The sequence below is a fragment of the Protopterus annectens genome, chromosome 7.part0 (assembly GCF_019279795.1).
Source record: "Protopterus annectens isolate FY-2018-M chromosome 7.part0, PAN1.0, whole genome shotgun sequence".
NCBI lineage: Eukaryota > Metazoa > Chordata > Ceratodontiformes > Protopteridae > Protopterus > Protopterus annectens.
Genome location: NC_056739.1, coordinates 1,999,249,870 through 1,999,268,566, shown reverse-complemented (window position 1 = coordinate 1,999,268,566; position 18,697 = coordinate 1,999,249,870). Strand labels below are relative to the sequence as shown.

Below are 18,697 nucleotides of genomic sequence, written 5' to 3'. Positions count from 1 at the left end.
AGGGATCACTTCTGTGGCTCTGCTCGACAGGGGCACAGGAAAATAATTTTCTTGGGTGGCAAAAGCCAGGGTACATTTTTTGGCTAGGCTTATATAGGCCCTAGGGCCAATAGCCTAGTACCTATGAACCTATGAAGAGGGTCATGAGGGACTCTATTTCATAGGAATTGGAAGTTTGATCCAGCGATGTGGCAGTCTCTGGGAGATGTATCTGTTTCTCCAGCATGACCTGTTCATGTCAGTGGCTAAGTTAGGATCCTTAGATTGAGAGACCGTAGTGCAATTTGATTTACAAATATGTAGCATTTACATCAGGGCTGAGTCAGAGACTGCCCTGTAAGCCAGGCACAGGTCACCCCTCAACAGCCTGTAGGAGACAGAATACAATCTTTCCATGTAGGACTTGTTTTGAGTACCCTGTATTTTCTTGGTGAAAAACCTCTATGGTCTCTCCAGCTGTTGCAGGTGTCTGGTTAGATACATACAAAAGGGAGCATTCTACTCAGTTATTGGTTGAATGAGGGCCAAGTGTAATGGAATTATAACATCTTTAGATGTAGATATGATGCCTTTACTTTTGAGATGTGCCACATAGAAAGGTTTCCTTACAATTGTGGATACATGGTACTCGAAGTTGAGATTGCTATCAACCTGAGTTACCCAGATCACGTACCACTGGGTCTATTCTTAGTGGGGATGCTGTCTATATTGTAATTAGCAGGGATGTTAGCTTTCCCAAATGGAATAATAATACATTTTTTGCATTTAGCTTCAATCTGTGGCTTTGGCACCAATCATTTGCCTTCGTTAACCCTTTCTGCAGTATATTAGCATCATTGGGGGACTCAGTGATTGCTCCCAATTTGCAATCAATGGTGAACTTGGGCAGCCACAGGCCATCCACGTTTGCCTGGACTTCTGAGAAGTAAAGTAAAGGACACAGCACAGAACCCTGTGGTATGCCACTCATGACTTATCTTTTGCTTGAGGTGAAGTCACCCACTTTGACAGTATGTGTCCTGTCTGTGAGCCAAGTGGATACCCATCAGGTGACATAGGGTTTAACACCCATTTGGGAGAGTTTCTCAATAATACCTCAGTAGGGACTGTGCCAAATGCCTTGGCTAGGTCAAGGTAGGTGGTATGCACTTTCTTTCCCTCGTTCAGAGCCTTGGTGATTTTCTTGAAGAAGTCAACTGGATATAACAGAAATTATCCACCCTTTATGAATCCAAATTGGGTTGGGTCCAGAGTTTGTAGATTATCTATGTCCTTGTTAATAAGGTCAATAATGATTCTTTCCATGGCCTTGCAAATGAGGCTAGTCAAGCTTATGGGTCTATAATTTCCAGGGTCAGCTGATGTTCCCCCTTTGTGCAGAGGGATTACTGTTGCTGTCCTCCACTGAACTGGAACATAGGCAGTCGACATGATGTGGTTAAACAGGGCTCCAAGTGGGACTGCTAGGTCATGTTTTATGTTGTTTAAAAGGCAACCTAGGATGTTGTCTGGTCCCACTGATGCTGTGTTTCTGGCCTTAGAGAGTGCAGAGATGACCTACTCTCTTGAGATAACAGGCTGAGAAATGGTGGCAAGTATACACTGGGGATGACCAGTGGAGACAGCAGGTGAAGTTTGCTGCAAATCTGTCAGCTAGCAGGTTAGCTGTTACCTCTAGTTGAGTGTGGGTGGTGCCATCCACAACCAGTTCAGCAAATAGCTGGGTATTCCCCTATAGATTTCAGACGTAGTTAAAGAAGCCTTCTGATTATCCTTAGCTAAGAAGGCCATTTTTGCTTCATAATTAATTTTGGATGACTTGACAAGATGTCTAAATTGTTTGTTTAGGCTAGAGTGGGACTTTTTCCTCTGCTGAGCCAGTTCCCGCTTGCTTTTGGACATTAGTTTTTTTCTTTTGTTGTATAGCCTGTTTTTATTATAGGTTCACAAAGGTGACTTGTTTTTCTGGCAAGACCTGGTTTTAATCCGGTCAAGTATAGCTGATTCTATACAACTGCTTAACTGTTTACACAGGGCATTAGTGTACACCTCTCCACTTACTTAAGAATGAGAGAGGGAAAACACTTTTAAAAATGATCCTCTGTGAAAATGTGTTGTATTGAATGATTAATTGGCAGATCTGCTTTTAAGAGGAGGCAAGTTTATTAATTTTATAGTTTGTTGCAAGATGTTAAGTTCAAACTAGGGAAGCAGCTGAAATGATGAAGCAAAAGTCTAACAAAGGAGTTAGCTTGGTAAAGCAAGACATGCATAGTTATTGTCTATAAGGTGGGGATCAGAGAAGTGTGTATAATGGTGGGGTTTAGACTGATGTATAATATATTCCCCTTTCAAGATGACAAAGCTGACTGTGTTGTATCTCAAATTGTTGTGGAAGCACACATCGAGATATCAGTTTCTTGCAGTTTGGAATCTTCTATCAAGAGGGATGTGTCCTTCCTATGTTTTATCTTAAGAATCCAATGACAAGGAAGAGGATGAAAAATACTTTTTTTTAAACAAGAAATGCCTTTATTAAATTATCACATGACATAGGCAATCATACATTTTTATAAATGAAAACGAACCATATTGACATTTTTAGTTGCAAACATTGTATATCACTTATGAAGGGATGAAGAATGTTATCATAATAAGCATTCACTGTTACACTGGGTGATTGTATGTTTTGCAGTACAGCAGACATGTAGAAATGTATCTGTAATGATCCAGCATGACATTGTATTGAGGCAAGATGTTGGTGTACAAGTCATGGTGTTATTTTTTATGTGTTTATTCTTATTTACATGACTGGCTGTGCTTAAGAATTTGATTGCAGTGCTTTCTGTTTCATTTAAGATGTTAATAAATGTGATTGGTAGAAATCCTGAACACTGTAGCTAAAATTCTTGAAAAAAAATGTATATCCGATATTGGCTGTCTGCATATAGAGCAATATCCTCAAAATGTCCACACATGGTTTAAACAAAAGCTTCTCTGTGAGTAATATGCTTCCTATGGTGACAGAATTTACTATGGAAAGAATTTAATAAAGAGTGAGTACTGACAGGCCTCTTTTCAGACTTATCCAAGGCCTCTAAGACTGTTAACCATACAAATCTCATAAACAAGCTAAGCAGCCTTGTTATAGCAACACCCTTGTATTGTTTCATATCTAACTTATAGACAGGAAATATCAAGTCATCTGTATTCATAAGTAACAAGGGTGTGCCACAGGGCTCTGTATTATGTCCTCTTCAGCCTTTATGTAAGCTCATTACCTGTGCCTTATGGCAACCTATTCATCTCCCACTATGCTGAAGAAACTTTTCTGATTTGCTCTACACAAATCGTGAATTTGCAGGAAGAAGTTTACAGGATGGTTTCTTCTAACTTAAACAATGGCTTAGTGATTCTCCTCTTACTTCTAATGCTAGTAAAAGCAATTCCATACTGCTGCTTACTAACCACTACAGTCATTCATTCATTCATACACACACACACACACACACACACACACACACACACACACACACACACACACACACACACAAAATGCAGCTAAACACGGTAACTAGTGATGCAGGAATAAAATACCTTGCAGAAGTCCTCTATGCCACATTCTCCTTAAAAGATCAAATAAATATGTGAAAAAGAAATCTAATAAACGTTCTAGTGGGAGGATGGCACAATGGTTAGGATGATTACCTTGCAGACACAAGGTGCAGGGTTTGATTCTCACATGGGGGTAATTGGTTAGGCTTAGAAATGGCCCACAAGGGCAGTTAGCCTAGTACTAATCTCTAATCTATCTATGCAGCCTTTACTATGTTAGACACTACCTTCCACAGATCTCTAAAGCTAAGCTTGCATTCCAGATTATTTTATGGACATATTATCAGGAGCGGCCTTAGGTCAATTGGTGCCCTAGGCAAAACGGGTCCACTGCGCCCCCCACCACACCACCTGGTGCCCCTATCCTAGTCTACCTACATCAAACAATTTCTGAAAAAGCGCCCCTGCTAGAGTGGCGCCGTAGGCGGCCACCTAGTTGGCCTATGCCTAAGGCCGGCTATGCATATTATTTCTGATGGTCTCCTGCCTTCTGTCCTCATAAAATTAGATTATATTTATTGCAAATACCATTCCTCTCAACTGTCCAGACTTGCACAGAATGTACAGATTTTTGCCTCAAACTTTCAGTCTCTTCCTCATAAAATGTTTGGTTTACTGGCAAATCACTAGGATGATCTGAGGAATGAAATTAGTAAGTAATGTCATTCATTTGAGTTTCAGACTTCATATTATTTAGGAAATGCATTTTAAAACATATTCTGTTTTTCTAGCGGTTTTCCAAGTTTATAAGAGCAATAATAAAAACATATCCCAATTTTTGTGCCTTTGTACACCCATTATGTCAGACTTTGTCGGCTAAGAGTTCAAGAGGTATGGAAAAGACACAATATTCATACCTTATTTGAAGTCTAGGTCACACAGCTAAGATCTCATATTATCACTAAGATGGCTGCCTTTTAACCATAAACTGAACTACTACTCACCAAATTCTTCCTTTCACTTTCTGTACTTCAAAAAACCTTGTTCACACCCAACCACTTCATAGAATCGTACTGTCCCTCTAAATCTTAGTTCAGTGTTTAACCTTCTCATTAAACAAATGAGAAGTTGGGTCTCATAATGAGATGCCCTATTCAGGAGTTTTGTGGGCCCTGTATAAAAAAGCCTGTACTCACTGCTAAAGAAAACTACCTACCCCTATACATTCAATAAACCCATATATAATTACTACATAGACCGTGTGGATTGTATCTGTTAAAATATGTCTCTGACATATACATTCACAAAATCCTCTATTACCATGTAGACTTAGTGTACTATATATGGAAATAAGACATGGATACCAATAGTCTATAGATGAAAGTAGAAATTTCACTCCTGTCTGGCTTACTTCACTTTTCATATTTGTTTCTTACTGTATCAATGTTTGAACCAATCCATATGTTTTTTTGTTTTTGTTTTTTTTTTTATGTTTTCCATTCTTTACTGGTGCCTGAAACCATCTATACCTCTGATTTATGTCTGGTTATATTCTACGTGCAAGTTTCTTTGTAAAAATTATATAACTTCACAGGGAATCCTGCTTGTGCTATGTACTAGTTTTGTATTTGTTCTGCTTTTTCCCCCCATGGTCACCACTGAAAGTGGGCCATAACCAAGCTGGACATCTCAGGTAGCAAAACATAAGTAAACAAATACATTTGCAGAGCATTATCATGGTCAAATGGGGCCCTAGGCAGTGTAATGGAAAGCACCCCCACCCCCCACATAGCAGTATCAGATTACGTGGCTGTTTCTCCCCAGTTGCTATAAAACAGTGTCTAAACTTGTCAGTGTGCATATTATTTGCATTTTTTACTTTTAGAATGATCACATAGATTTGGATTTAATTTAAAACTTTTATTTCAGATTTTACAGCACAAAAACTGACAGATATTTGACCATGTGCTAGGATTTAAAAGTAAAATAGCATATTGTGAACCATTAATTAACAGCAACGTGAAAGATGCATTAATTCAAAAAACAAATGTGCAACAAATTTAGTAACAGTCTAGGATAGCCCACTAGATGCAAATGCCCTTTTTCTGGGATAGCCCAGAAGTATTGCCTGGTGAAGTGACTTTCTTAGAGTCACACAGTAGATGAAAAAAGGCTGAGGGAATCCAACCTGACACTGCATAAGCAAGTCATTAACAGCTCATAGCCTTACTCATATGCACTAAGTACCAGACAGACCATTGTAATCCAAGTAGTGCATTTCACACTCATGAGCCTCCAGAAAACAAGCTCATTGTTAGAATAAACTAGACTTCATGCGGTCCACCTTATTCACAGCAAAGTAATAAATACACTGTCAACAGTCAACAAAACAGGGAAACCAAGGATCATAGGTAAAGAACATGGCTGTTATGTTGATGCTTCTGTTTACTACAATCAATTTCTTCCTTTATGCATGGATGCAAGAATCAAATATTTACACAGACATACAAACACAACTAACAATTATAGCTCTATGTATAACTGTATACCTCAGATGTCTCCATAAGATCCAGTGAATGAGTAAATTCATTTATAATGGGTCAGAAATATACCTCAGCTCACCACTGTCAGAACCAGTCAAATCTACTGCAACTCCCCTCTGTCTACTCAGTTTCTTAGCTCTAGAGTCAGAGACAAAAAACAAAATCAGGAACAGATTTTAAATATTTCTCTTGCATACTTTGAAAATTGCTAGAATAACAAGCTTTGCATTAGCAAGCCTTTTCTGAAGGATATAATGCATGAAACGGATATGCCTGTTCTTATTTAATGGCTGCAATCCACAAGAATTTGCCAGAAAACCACAAATTTTAAAAGGAACAGACCAAAGTACCTCTTGATCAAGAATTCTGAACAAAGCAACACCCAAGAAGGCTGCACATTAAATAACAACTTAATTTCAGCTCTCCCAGTGTGAAAACAGAAACTCAGAAGAGAGAGTCAGTAAGCTCATATTTTTTGGTAAATTTCAGTAACTGGCCAGTAAGTGTATTGCCTGGATGCCTGCAAAAAAGAAATTCAGAGAGCCTAAAAGAAAATCAATCACAAAAGTTGAGGAAAAAACACTGACAGGGAAGAATTCTGCAGCTGTTCAGCAAAAAGCAGTACAGCCTCCAATTTTGGTGCAAGACATGACTTCCAGTAACCTAAAGGAAAAATAAGTCAAATGTACTCAGAGTTGATTAAAATAAATGAAACACTGATGGAGTGCATCAATTCAAATATCAAAATGCTGGAAAAAAATGGAAGAAGTTTAAGTAGACATTCAGATGAGGTGATACAACTGCAAAAATCAGAGGTTGAAATGAAGAAAAAGATGGCTGAATATGAGACTGGTCAAGAAAAGATGTTTAAAAAAAATAGAATTAGAGGACAGAGCATGTAGGGAAAACTTGAGATTTTATGATGTACCAAAGAAGCTGGAAGGAACAAACTGCATTAATTTTATGAAAGCACAAATAAGCAACTGGACTGCTATTCCAAGAAAGGAGATGTTAATTGAAAGGGCACATCATATGTATACTCCAAACCTGGCCTTGAGAAAACAGCCTAGACCTTTAATAGTAAGGATGCAATCCTACCAACAGAAGGAGTTGATTCGGACAAAACTGTAGCAGAAGGACAAAGTACTAAAAGTGGGAGACAGTTGAGTGTTTGTGGAAAATGATTACTCACTGTACATCGGGCAGTAGAGGGATAAATTTATTCCACCAATTATAGCATGTCGAGAAGAGGCATATGATTCAAACTGCTGTACCCAACTGTTTTCAGAATATTCCTTCCTGGAGGGACAAAATAATTTTTTGTTGCAGAACATGCTAAGGAGGAAATACAAAAGTTTGTCCACCAAAAAGTGATCTATGAAATAGAAGGAGATTCTGTTTCTTGTTTTCTGGTAATAAAAAACATAGAGAGAGACTATGCCAGTGAAACCTTTTCCAATGTTTCAACAGAAAATGGTTGAGATATAGAAAAAAGCACAAGGGCTGACTAGAGTACATAGGAAAGGAAGTAGAAACTGGATTTGGGAGATGGAGGAAGACAGGATTAAAACCAACAACTCGGAAACTGACAAATAGATGTGGGATTACAAAGCATTAATTATATTTGTGAAACATGACAGAACAAGAAAACTTGGAAATATTGAACTCTTTTAGAGTTTTGAACTTTATTTAAAAATGCAGAGTGCAAATAGCTATGCTACAGTAGGCACATTTGAAAAGAAGTGAGCATGTGAATTTGATAAATAAAGGTTTTAAAGATGGTTATTCAGTGGAATATCTGAGACAAAGGAAAACAGGAGTACTTATATTAATTGCAAGAGGGGCTCCATTAGTGATAGAAGAGGATAACAAAGATAATAATGGTAGATTTGTAGTACTAAGGGGCTACTGGCAAAAAAGGAGAATTACACTGGCATGTATTTATATTCCACCTAAAACTGCTAAAATGGAGCTTAAGAAAATTCTTGTAGAAATAATCAGTTTTCAGCAAGGAATATTACTTATAGGTGGGGAATGGAATTTGATTTGCAGGAGTGAAGATGTGTATGGGGGGCCCAGAAAGAATTATATAAGAAAGGAGGGTAGATTCTTGAAAATATTCATGAAAATATTTAGCACAGAAGATGTCAATTCAGTAATAGGAGTTTGGAGTGAATTTATATATTATTCCCCAAGATACAAAAACTGGGCTAAACTAGACAGAACTTACATTTCACAGGAGCATGTGCATTTAACTGAAAGTTTTGATATGCATCCAATAACTATTTCAGATCATGTGCCAGTAATAAGTAAAATAAAAACACAGGGTAATGAAATAAAAATGAGACACTGTCGCTTTCCCACCTATCTGTTAAAAAGAATGGGTAGTAGAAATAATTCGGGAGTTATTAGAAAAGATAGAAATTTCTTTTGAAAATATAGCTAGGGAGTGGGATAAAATTAAAGTGGAGTTTAAAAATGGGCTGGAAATAAGAGAGAGATATGGTTAAGAAATAAGAAGAATTTTTCAGAGGGAGTGATATATGTTAAAGTATTACATAACAGGGGGAAATCTTACAGAACAAGAGGAATAACTGCAGAATCCTAAACAGAAAATAGGGGATTACGTAGATAATATGCATGAGATTAGAAAGATTGCGGTTAAGCAACTTTTTTATGATAATAATGCCAGAACACAAAAATGTTTAGAGCAACAAAAAGCAGAAAGGGTAGTCATCAAGCTTAGGGAGAGATTTGTTGCAGTACTAGAAATATTTCAGAAATTTTCTGAAAGTCTATATAAAGCAGAGAAGTATGGAAATCAAGAAAGGAAAAAATGGAAATGTTTATGGAAGAATTAAATGAGCCAAGGTTAGAGGTAGATGAGGCTCAGTTACTAATGGTTAGGATAGGAAGAGATGAGATAAAAATTGTGATGTATAATCAATCCACAGGAAAGTCCCCAGGAAAGGATAGTATTCCTGTGGAAGTTTGGAAGCTAGGAAAGAAAAAAAACTGATAAAGATCTAGAAGATTTTTTTTATTTAACAGTATTTTAAGAGGTGCAGAAGCACCAACATCCTGGAAGAAAGCACTGGTGGATGTAATACTTAACGAGGATAAAGACCTATCAGATCCAGCTTCATACAGGCCCATTTCAACTCTAAACCATGATTATAAAGTGTCTACGTCTATAATGCCTAAAAGAATGGCAAAGTTGATTCTAAACTTGATAGATATGGATCAATGTAGTTTTGTGGAGGGGAAGAAAACATTTGACAACATTAACAGAACATTTATAAGCTAAATGTAAGATAATACCACTGTTGTTGGTGTGTCTTGATGCAGAGAAAGCATTTGACAGAGTAAGCTGGAAGTTTATGAGCATGGCAATGGAACCATTTGCATTCCCTTATAAAATTTTAAGGTTGGTTAGGAGGATATATGAGGCATCGGAGGCAAAAATTAAAATGGGTGAGTTCCTCTCTGATATTTTCTGTTTGAACAGAAGAACGTGGCAGAAGTATCCTCTTTCCCCTTCATTATTTCCACTATATTTAGAACCATTGGCAAAGAAAATAAGAGACTCAGAAATTCAAGGATATAAATAATATGGTATTTAAGATAAGCTTGTCTGTATTTGCAGATGATATTATTTTATACCTGATAAAACCATTAAAGGACAAATCAGTGTTGTGGAACATTTTAAGGCAGTTTCAAATCTTTTTGGGATACAAAATTAATGAAATTAAAACAGAGGCAATAGCAGTAAATTATGTACTCACACACAAATTGGTTCAGCAGTATCAATATTTATGGGGACATGATAACATGAAGCACTTAGGAGTATAAATTAAAAAGGATTCTGGTGTAGCAGCTAAGGATATGTGGGAAGAGACTAAACAAGAGATGCTGCAAAAACTGAGAAACTGGAAGCTCTGTTATGTGGATATGAATAATAAGGTGCAAGCAATTAAAATATTTTTTGTCTCTTTAGTTTTATACACAGGTCAGGCATATTTGTATCAACCAGAGGAGAAGTTGTGGATAGAGACTAATAAAGAGCTGAAGGATTTTATCTGAGAGGGGAAGATGGCAAGAGTCAAATGAGATAAGCTGATTCTTCCAGTTGAACAAGGGGGTTTGGGATTACCCAATTTGGAGGGATATTTCAGGGCTACACAGTTAAGGCCCCTATACATAGCACAAACAGAAACCTTTAATTCAAAGTGGAAAGGGGTGAGAAGAAATAAGGGGAAAGAGATTGGAAATCTGGATGGAAATCCTTAAGTAAAATAGAAATAACCATACAGAATATTATATTCATAAAGTAGCAGAAAGTATTCTAAGAACTAAGCCAGCACGGGAATTGGGAAAGGAGATTCTGCCGATAGGGATGACTACAATTAGGGATACAGACAGTAGGCAAGAGGGGCTGGAATTTATTGCAGAAAATTGGCAAAAAAACCAAGGTATTGGGAGCAGATCATTAGAGAGGGAAAGCCAATAGAAATAGAAGAGGTCAAGAATTTATTTGGACTGCAGGCTAGAGATTGCCTTCCCTAGCAAGGATTGATATCAGTGTATAGGCAAATAGAAAGAAATAGGGGAATCCTAAGCAGAAGACCAGTACTAGTACAGTTTTTAATAGAATCTAGAAGAGAAGCTGCTGTTAAAAAAGGAATAATTTGTAGAGCATACAAAATATTGTAAGATAACTGTAAGAATCAATCAGAGGATGTTAGAAAGGATTGGGAAGAAAGACTGGATAAGCAATTTACAAGAAACAATGGGGGGATATATGTATGTCTCTTAAGTACACAACGAAGTGTAAAAGATTTAGGATCTTTGCTGGGAAGTGTTTACATAGATATTTTATACCCCAAATAGACTCCAAAGAAATTTTCCACTGGTAGATAGCAAATGTTGGAGGTGTGATGGAGATGAAAGAGGTAATTCAGAACATATTTTCTGGGAGTCTAATAAGATAGCAGACTTTAAAGATTCCTTGCAGACTGCTATGTCAGAGATACTGCTGAACAAATTGGTGTAACTAAGTAAATTACGTTTTTGAGATATGATACAGCATTGGAATTGCCTAGAAATAATACGGCCTTGCTGAGTCTAATTGTGGTGCTGCCAAAAATGGAAATCAAAGTCTAAACCAACTTTACTAGAAGTGGTAAATATAGTAACAGAGATAAAACAACTGGAACTGGGATCTTTAGAAAAGGGTAGCAGGAAATTCCATAGAAAAAAATTGGCATTGTGGGAACAATACAAGTCAAACATTGTACATCATGTATTTTTTTGTATAACTGTCATCAATACATTACATAAATTGTTCAGTTCCTGCCTTCCCTTGAATCTCACTCCTTCTCCAAAACATTATTATGCATGTATTAAGTTACCACAATTTCCATTCTTTTTTATGTAATTTGCTCCTACTTTTTTCTAAAGATCCCACTTCCAGTTATTTTTATCTCTGTTATAATATTCTCTACTTCCAGTATAGTTGGTTTACACGTTGATTTCCATTTTCTGGTAATTGCCCTTTGGCAGCCACCAGAAACAAGAAATGCTTGAGCTTATTGTTTTTATGGTTAATAAGTCATATGGGTAATAATGGATGAAATATGATGATTAACATCATAGAATGTAGCTAACTTTATCCTTGAAAATCAGAGTGATCTGTTGTTATGCTGAAAAAATCTAATTCTAGGTTCATGGGATGACATATAATCAAGTATTATGATTTAATTACATCTGCTTTGTATTTTCTTATTCTTCTAATTACGGTAGGAGAACTTTCTCTCCATTAGTCCTACAGTGGTTCAAAATTTGCTAATCATGACAGGGTCGGCTCCTAAGCTTCCATTGTCCTGCACTAGTCCCCTGATTTTGATGTGGGTACCTGACTCATAATCTCATTTGGACTTCCTATTCTGTACTTTCTGTTTAGATTTCATCTTATAAATCCTACTTGGGATCTTCTAAATTTTTAAGTCTGCTTTGGGTCCTCACTCTCTGTTGTATTTGCTGACACCCTTATTGCTATTAGAGTAACAGGCATTCTGCTAAGGGTCATTAATCTTTGCAAAGCTTGTGATATCCCTTAGTCGGTTGTTTCTGCCGATCTTAATGTGCTGAGGCTCTAATCTCATTTAATCCTTTCATTGGACTCTTTGGTAATCCAGCTGATGCCCCAATTCATCTTAATTCTATGGTATGGAACTATTCACTGCTTTAATCTTTTGTGTGTTCACTGCTTCTCTATGTTTGCCATGAATTAATGACTCTTTTAATTCTAATGAGGATCTCAGACATTATTAATCTACTGGCTTGATCATTTGGAGCCTTTAGAACTGAGAGCAGAAAGTTCTTTATTAAGCTGTGTCTCAGCTGAAGATTTTGCTAAAAATCAGATTTGTCTAGCTTTTACTGATTTCATGGAACCTGTCCCCCAATAAATTGCATAGGTCTTCCTCTCAGCTATGTTCCTGTCCTGTTATTGTGTAGTAGGATTTGTTCTCAGTGGTGTAGGGGAACTCAACAATTTTTCATTTTTGAGGAATATTTATTTTAAAATATCATTCATTATTCAGTTACAAATTGATCTGTGAAGCAAAATTGGCAATTAACCAGAGTCATTCTTAGATGGCTATACTAATCTGATCAGTCTGCAAGAAGAATCAGAGAAAGGAGGAGATCCTTATTTTCTGAAGTATTGATTTTAAAGTTGGTCATATATTGTCTATCCCAAAGCAATTGCCAGTCTTCTTGCTTGGTACTAGCAGTATGTTTGTTGAAAGAAAATCTATAAAAGATTTGCAGCCAAACAAACTTGAAGTAGGTATATACAGTTTATACATCTGCTGTGATTTAAGAGATAAGTCTTAATTTTAAGAATATTTATTTTTAGGTTTAGCTACTATTTTATTGGCATAGTTGATATTTTAAAATTCTTGATTGTTGCTTTTTTATCAAATAACATGTGGTAAATGTTTGATGTATGGAATGTAAATGTATTGAAGTAATTTAGAAGGAATGGTAAGCCTTAGGAAATGAAAAGGGAGCAGCTACTACCAGGGACCTAAGATGACATGTCGCTTCCTGAAAGAGGTTAGTGACTTCAAGAGGAGTTTTATCTTATCACACATTACAATCATTCACAAACAAATTGGGGGGGGGGTCCATCTCATGCACTGGTTAGGAAAGGAAATCTTTTGTTGGTAAGTCATTTAATTTATATTATCCTTTTTCTAGCATCTAACGCACTAGGTAAAACAGGAGCTTTGTAGCTATCAAAAAGAGAAAATGAGTAAGTCTGGAAACTGAGAATTCACTAGAATCCATTTTGAGTGTAGCATATCCTTTAGACTGACTGTTAACTGAAATGAGAAGTTGCCACCTACTTGTATAGCAGTTTTCTTCAGTTTCAGTTATTCTATGTGATTTTATTTCACTTGTCAACAGGTTTCTCACCATCAAAAGGCTGAGTCATTGCCTTTCGAGGGCCTATTGTTTCTAATCCATAAGCAGACTAATATTAATGAGATGGTTCTGCTGTACATTCCAAAATGGATTCTTATGTGATCTTTTGATACCTATAAATAGAAAATAATGAATGTTACCTTTGGAAAAATAGAAGCAAGATGTCATCCAAACAATGTTGATATGTTTAAAGAGAATTAAACTAACAAATATTATCTTTGGAAAAAAAAAGAATGATGTCACTAGAAAAAATGTATGTTGTTTCCCCGAGCTCACCAGACTGTTGCATGTTGTTTCCCAGCAGCTATTGATTGGGCAGAACTGTGCAGTTTCTTTAACTATGTTTTCATACATTAATCCTGATTATCACTAAATTCTGTGATTTGTTGTGAATAACCCATTAATTTGAGAAATACTGCAGTTCATAATAACATACACAGGTTTAGAGGAGTGCATTTATTGAACTATATATGTTTATTCATAGCCAGAATTACATTACATATTATTTTTTTCACCTGTATGGTTATAACTCTTCATTTCTTGATAATCTTACTGTCAGTGTGTTTTCTCATTTGTGTTAACAAAGTGTGCCAGTTCTGACTGAAAAATTGAGAGTTTTATATGTATCAAGTTATGTTTCATTTTAGGAGATTTTTTTCTTAATAAGTCCTTAAATGTATATTATTTTTTTTTCAGAATGTTGAGCAAAGCCTCAGCTCTCTTGGTATCAAGGTATGGCCATTTTTGCTTTGTATTCATTGCTTTTTACTTAGTGATAGCCTTAAAACAGTAACTTCTAGATCTTATATAGGCTTATGTTGACCAGCTTTTCATCCTTTCATGAGCTTCTCCAACCATTAAACAGAGAGAGAGAGAGAGAGAGAGAGAGAGAGAGAGAGAGAGAGGCCTGTCTGGACAACAATTTGCAAAGTGTTCATTTTAACAAAAGGAACCTCTTGACAGCATCTGACATAGCTGGTGCCAGAAGACCCATAGAGACCTTCTCCTCAGTTTCCCATCAATTTTTCTGACAGTTTGCAGGTTTAGACTTTGCATGTTTGTTCATATATTCTTTGACTTTTGGAAATTGTCAGGCGATTACTTTTGAAATATACTTCTAAATAGATTCTGAAAAATCTACACCACCTTTGCTCCATTCCTGTTCTGTGGCTGTAGGGTGCTTGATAGAATAAAAGTGAAGCATCAGTCTGGGGCCTAACTGTTATATGAAAGTGCACAAATTCTGCCAGGTTTTCAGTGATACCTTGTGAGTATTTTACTATGAGACCATTGTAAAGACCTCTTAAGGAAAAAAACACATAGAAGCTTAGAAAAAATTACCATTCTTCACCTTCATTTGGGAACAATTATATATGAGATACAAAGCTTTAAGTGTTAGTAAACTAGTTACAAGAAGCTGCACATCATGTATGCATTCCTTGTATAGTATTTAGTCTAAATGTAATCCTCTTGGAAGTTAATCGTCATCCTTGGCATGTTTGTGTTTACCATCCTAAGTCCACAGTCACCACATTTTATTTGAAGGGAAAATATATTTGCTTTTTCAAAAGTTTATGTGGAAGTAGAGAAATAGACTTCACAGTCAACCAAGCTACCACTCCAGCCACCAGGATTACTTTCATTTCACTTAATTTTAACTGAAAATTAAAAGCTTTTGAGTCATTGTGGGAAGATTATCGGAGAAGCTTAAAAAGGTACAGTGTGCTCCATTCCTGTCAGTGAGGAAGATTCCTTAAAGGTATTTAATTATTATTTTTCTTGAAGGAGAGAAAGATAAAATAGCAACAGCAGCAGAACATTTTAGAAAATATTGCAAGTCTAGAGAACATTTGGTATTTATTTGCCATTTATTCTTTACAAGGGTGCATGGTCTTATAGTGATTATAGAAGCACGTTACTGACTTGAAGAACAGAGCCACAATCTGTAAATTTGATGAATTGTTTGACTTACTGATAAGAATTAGAACATTTTGCTGTATAAGAAATGATGAAGCATTGGCCACACTATTAAAACAAAATAGGTAACAAGACATAGAGGAGAAAGGGAAGAGATTTTAAACATACTGTCTGAGACAGAACTCAGATGAACTGCTGCATCAACTAGAAGAGCTGGAGATACAGGCTCTGGTCAAGGTCCAGGAGCAGAGCACTAAAAAGCTTCACCTTGGAACTTGAACCTAGACCTTCCAGATAATCTTTCTAGCTGCTTTTCCACTAAGCTATTAAAGCAGCTGATAACTGACCAAAGTGCTAGATCATCATCTTTTCCCCATGTATACATAACACACACATATAAACATCACATCACTCCACTTGCACTAGTAGATTCACCAATAGTACATCCAGTAACCAGACAAAGAGAAGATAAACCCATCACCTTGGTAATCCAGAAGGTTTAGATTTAAGTCCTAATTGAAGCACATGTTCCTTTAGTGTTGTGCTCCTGGGCAGTGACCATGACCTTTGCCTCTTCTACTCTTCTAATTAGGATAGCATTTCATTTGAGTTCTAGGAGTTTGTTGATGCAGTTTCTCCTTTACCCTCTTTGTCAGAATGATTACTATATTGTGTGTGCTGCTGCACCCACCTGGAATAATATGACACATTGATGCATTTCTTCTGTTTCCATTTGTCTGTGTTTATTTAAAACAGTATGTGAACTAACTCAAAAGCTGTGGATGTGAGCAAAGCAAGTAAAATTACTAGTGATCAGTTACAACAATTCATTTTAGAAAAGGATGTATACAAGATCAAATGTGAATCAAAAAAATAATAAAGTGAGATTTTTCTGCATAAATGGATATAAAAACATTCTACTGTCACAAACATGGAGGTCATACAAATAATTGTGCAATTAAAATCAAGCTTAATGTAGTAGATGTAGCTAGCATGAGAAGAAGCCTTGTCCTATTTAAATACAGCTTGTGGAGTCTGCCAGAAAAGGGCATTTTTTTCTAAGATGTTGGAAAGAAAAAACAATATGTTAATTTAATTTACATATTGTTGAACAGAAATATGAAAATGAGCAGTTTCCGGAGACTTGCAGTGAAAAGAGATGTTTCACTGAAGTCTGAAAGTGCCTCAGAAGCATTGAGGAAAGAGTACAAGTCAGGCTGCTGGAAAGAAGTGCTGGGAATCAATAAGAGAAATGTTAGCTTTAGACTGGACATATGCAAATTGTAATGATCCAGTTTTGTCTGTGTCCAATTCAGCTATGGGTTGTCAGATCCAATCAGATCCAACTTTGGCACTGACTCTGAAGCATCTCAATTTCAGGACTCTGACTCCTCCTCTACCCATAATTCCCTCCACTCCACCTCTTTACCTCAGATCTTCTTTACCTCATGAAGAATTTGATCGTGTTTATGAGGGGTAACCATTTCAGCATTTTTTTCTTCTTGGATTTCTGTATTTATAGTTGACTCCTCCCTCTACCAAGAATTTTTTTATGTCCAGCTTAGGTATAGAGTTATGGTTAGAGTTAGAATTAGACTTTGAGTTAGGTTAATAGTTAGTTTGATAGATGCTACAGTTTGTAAAATGCTGTGTGTGTGTGTGTGTGTGTGTGTGTGTGTGTGTGTGTGTGTGTGTGTGTGTGTGTGTGTGCGCTTTCTACTTTATAGCATTAATATAGTATTTTACAGGTTTTTGGATATAGATAGATAGATACATAGATACTTAGTGTGTGTGTGTGAGACTTAGTTGTTGTTTTGTTAGTAGTGATAGTTGACCTTATAGCAGACAGCAAAGGATTTAAAGGGTGCTCCTAATCTGGACAAAGGCTTCCCCCACAAAGATCCACATATGCTATGTGTTTATTGTTTGGGCTCTGCCCATCCTGACACACAGCATCAAGCTTGTGCTTCTTTTAGCTCTAGGGCTCTCCAGACCAGCAGGGAGAAGCTAATAGTCAAGCATCTTCTCCCTCCACAGGCAGGGTCTGCAGCACCTGCTTCCATTTCTTCTGCAGCCTCTTCTCTAGCAAACAAGGATAACAGGCCTAAAGACAGACAGAGGAAAAAAAGAGAAGTAAAAAGAGAAAGAGAAGGAAAAGATAAAATGGAAGGAAAAATTGGATTCAGGGAGGTCAACGAAGCATTCCCAAATCTGATGTTGCTGTCTGGGTTGGATCCATAAGTTCCTCAATGGTGGAAGCAGACAGTTTCTTGGATCGGTCTTTCACCTTCTCAGACCCTGTTCTATCCAGACCCTGTGAGTTCTGAAGCTAAACTCACCTATCCTTCAGGAGTAGAGGTATTCAAGACCACCTTCAATGGCTTCTTCTACATGCTCATTGGGAAGCCTGACCGAACAAGATGTCGAAAGGATAATGAGGAAGTTCTTTAGAACGCAAATCCAACTCAGGGTTCTCTTGGTACCATCTCCTGGAAATATGCCGAATATTGGGCCAACTATCCCTCCTTTTCTTTATCCAGTCCCAGTCCACCTTTCGATCTGATATGTCCTGGAGCTCCATTGCCTGAGCCAACAGTTCGAATTACTATGACTACAACAGCTTCCATTCCTCTTTCAACTCTAATGTTTTTGTATCCAGAAGAGACTTGGAACCAAAGCTTTCGGGCTGGGGTTTGAGTGGATGGGTTAACACTAAAATTATCAGAGCTGTCCCTTCCCCTCAGTGCCTCAGCACTCAATACCATAGCTCCACCATCAGCTTTGGGGTTGAGACCCATCAGTTCCAAGGCATCTTTTCTGTCTGAGGATAGGAGGAACCTGATGGCATCCTCAGCCTTTGAGGCTTTTAAAAGGGTCCTATTTATGCCAAGGGAGATGGCACATCCATCCAGACCAGTTCCATCTGAACTCAGGCAGGAACTGGCTTCTACTTCCTATCTCCATATTTGACAGGGACAGTTGGCACTACAGGCTTATCAGGCTACATGTTACATTAGCTCCTAGTCTGATTCGGAACTGTCTGATCTCTCACCTGAATCAGTCCATAAGAAACAGATGTGCAAGTTTAAGCACAGAGACTCTTCTCTAGAGTCTTTCACTGAAGACACAGACTTGGATGAAGGTAAAGGTTCGATCCCCCTCAGGAGAGGTCACTTTAAGTGTGATCC

General features: G+C 37.1%; 1 protein-coding gene across 3 annotated transcripts in view; it reads left to right on the top strand.

Moving 5' to 3' along the window:
• Positions 1–18,697, top strand: part of LOC122807296 (collagen alpha-1(VII) chain-like) — a gene marked incomplete at its 5' end in the record, with an annotated part of 1,562,855 nt that overhangs the window by 728,198 nt on the left and 815,960 nt on the right. For all 3 annotated transcript variants that reach the window (XM_044078425.1, XM_044078422.1, XM_044078423.1), the window contains 1 exon segment: positions 14,289–14,324. In XM_044078425.1, coding sequence (XP_043934360.1) covers positions 14,289–14,324 — 36 coding nt within the window.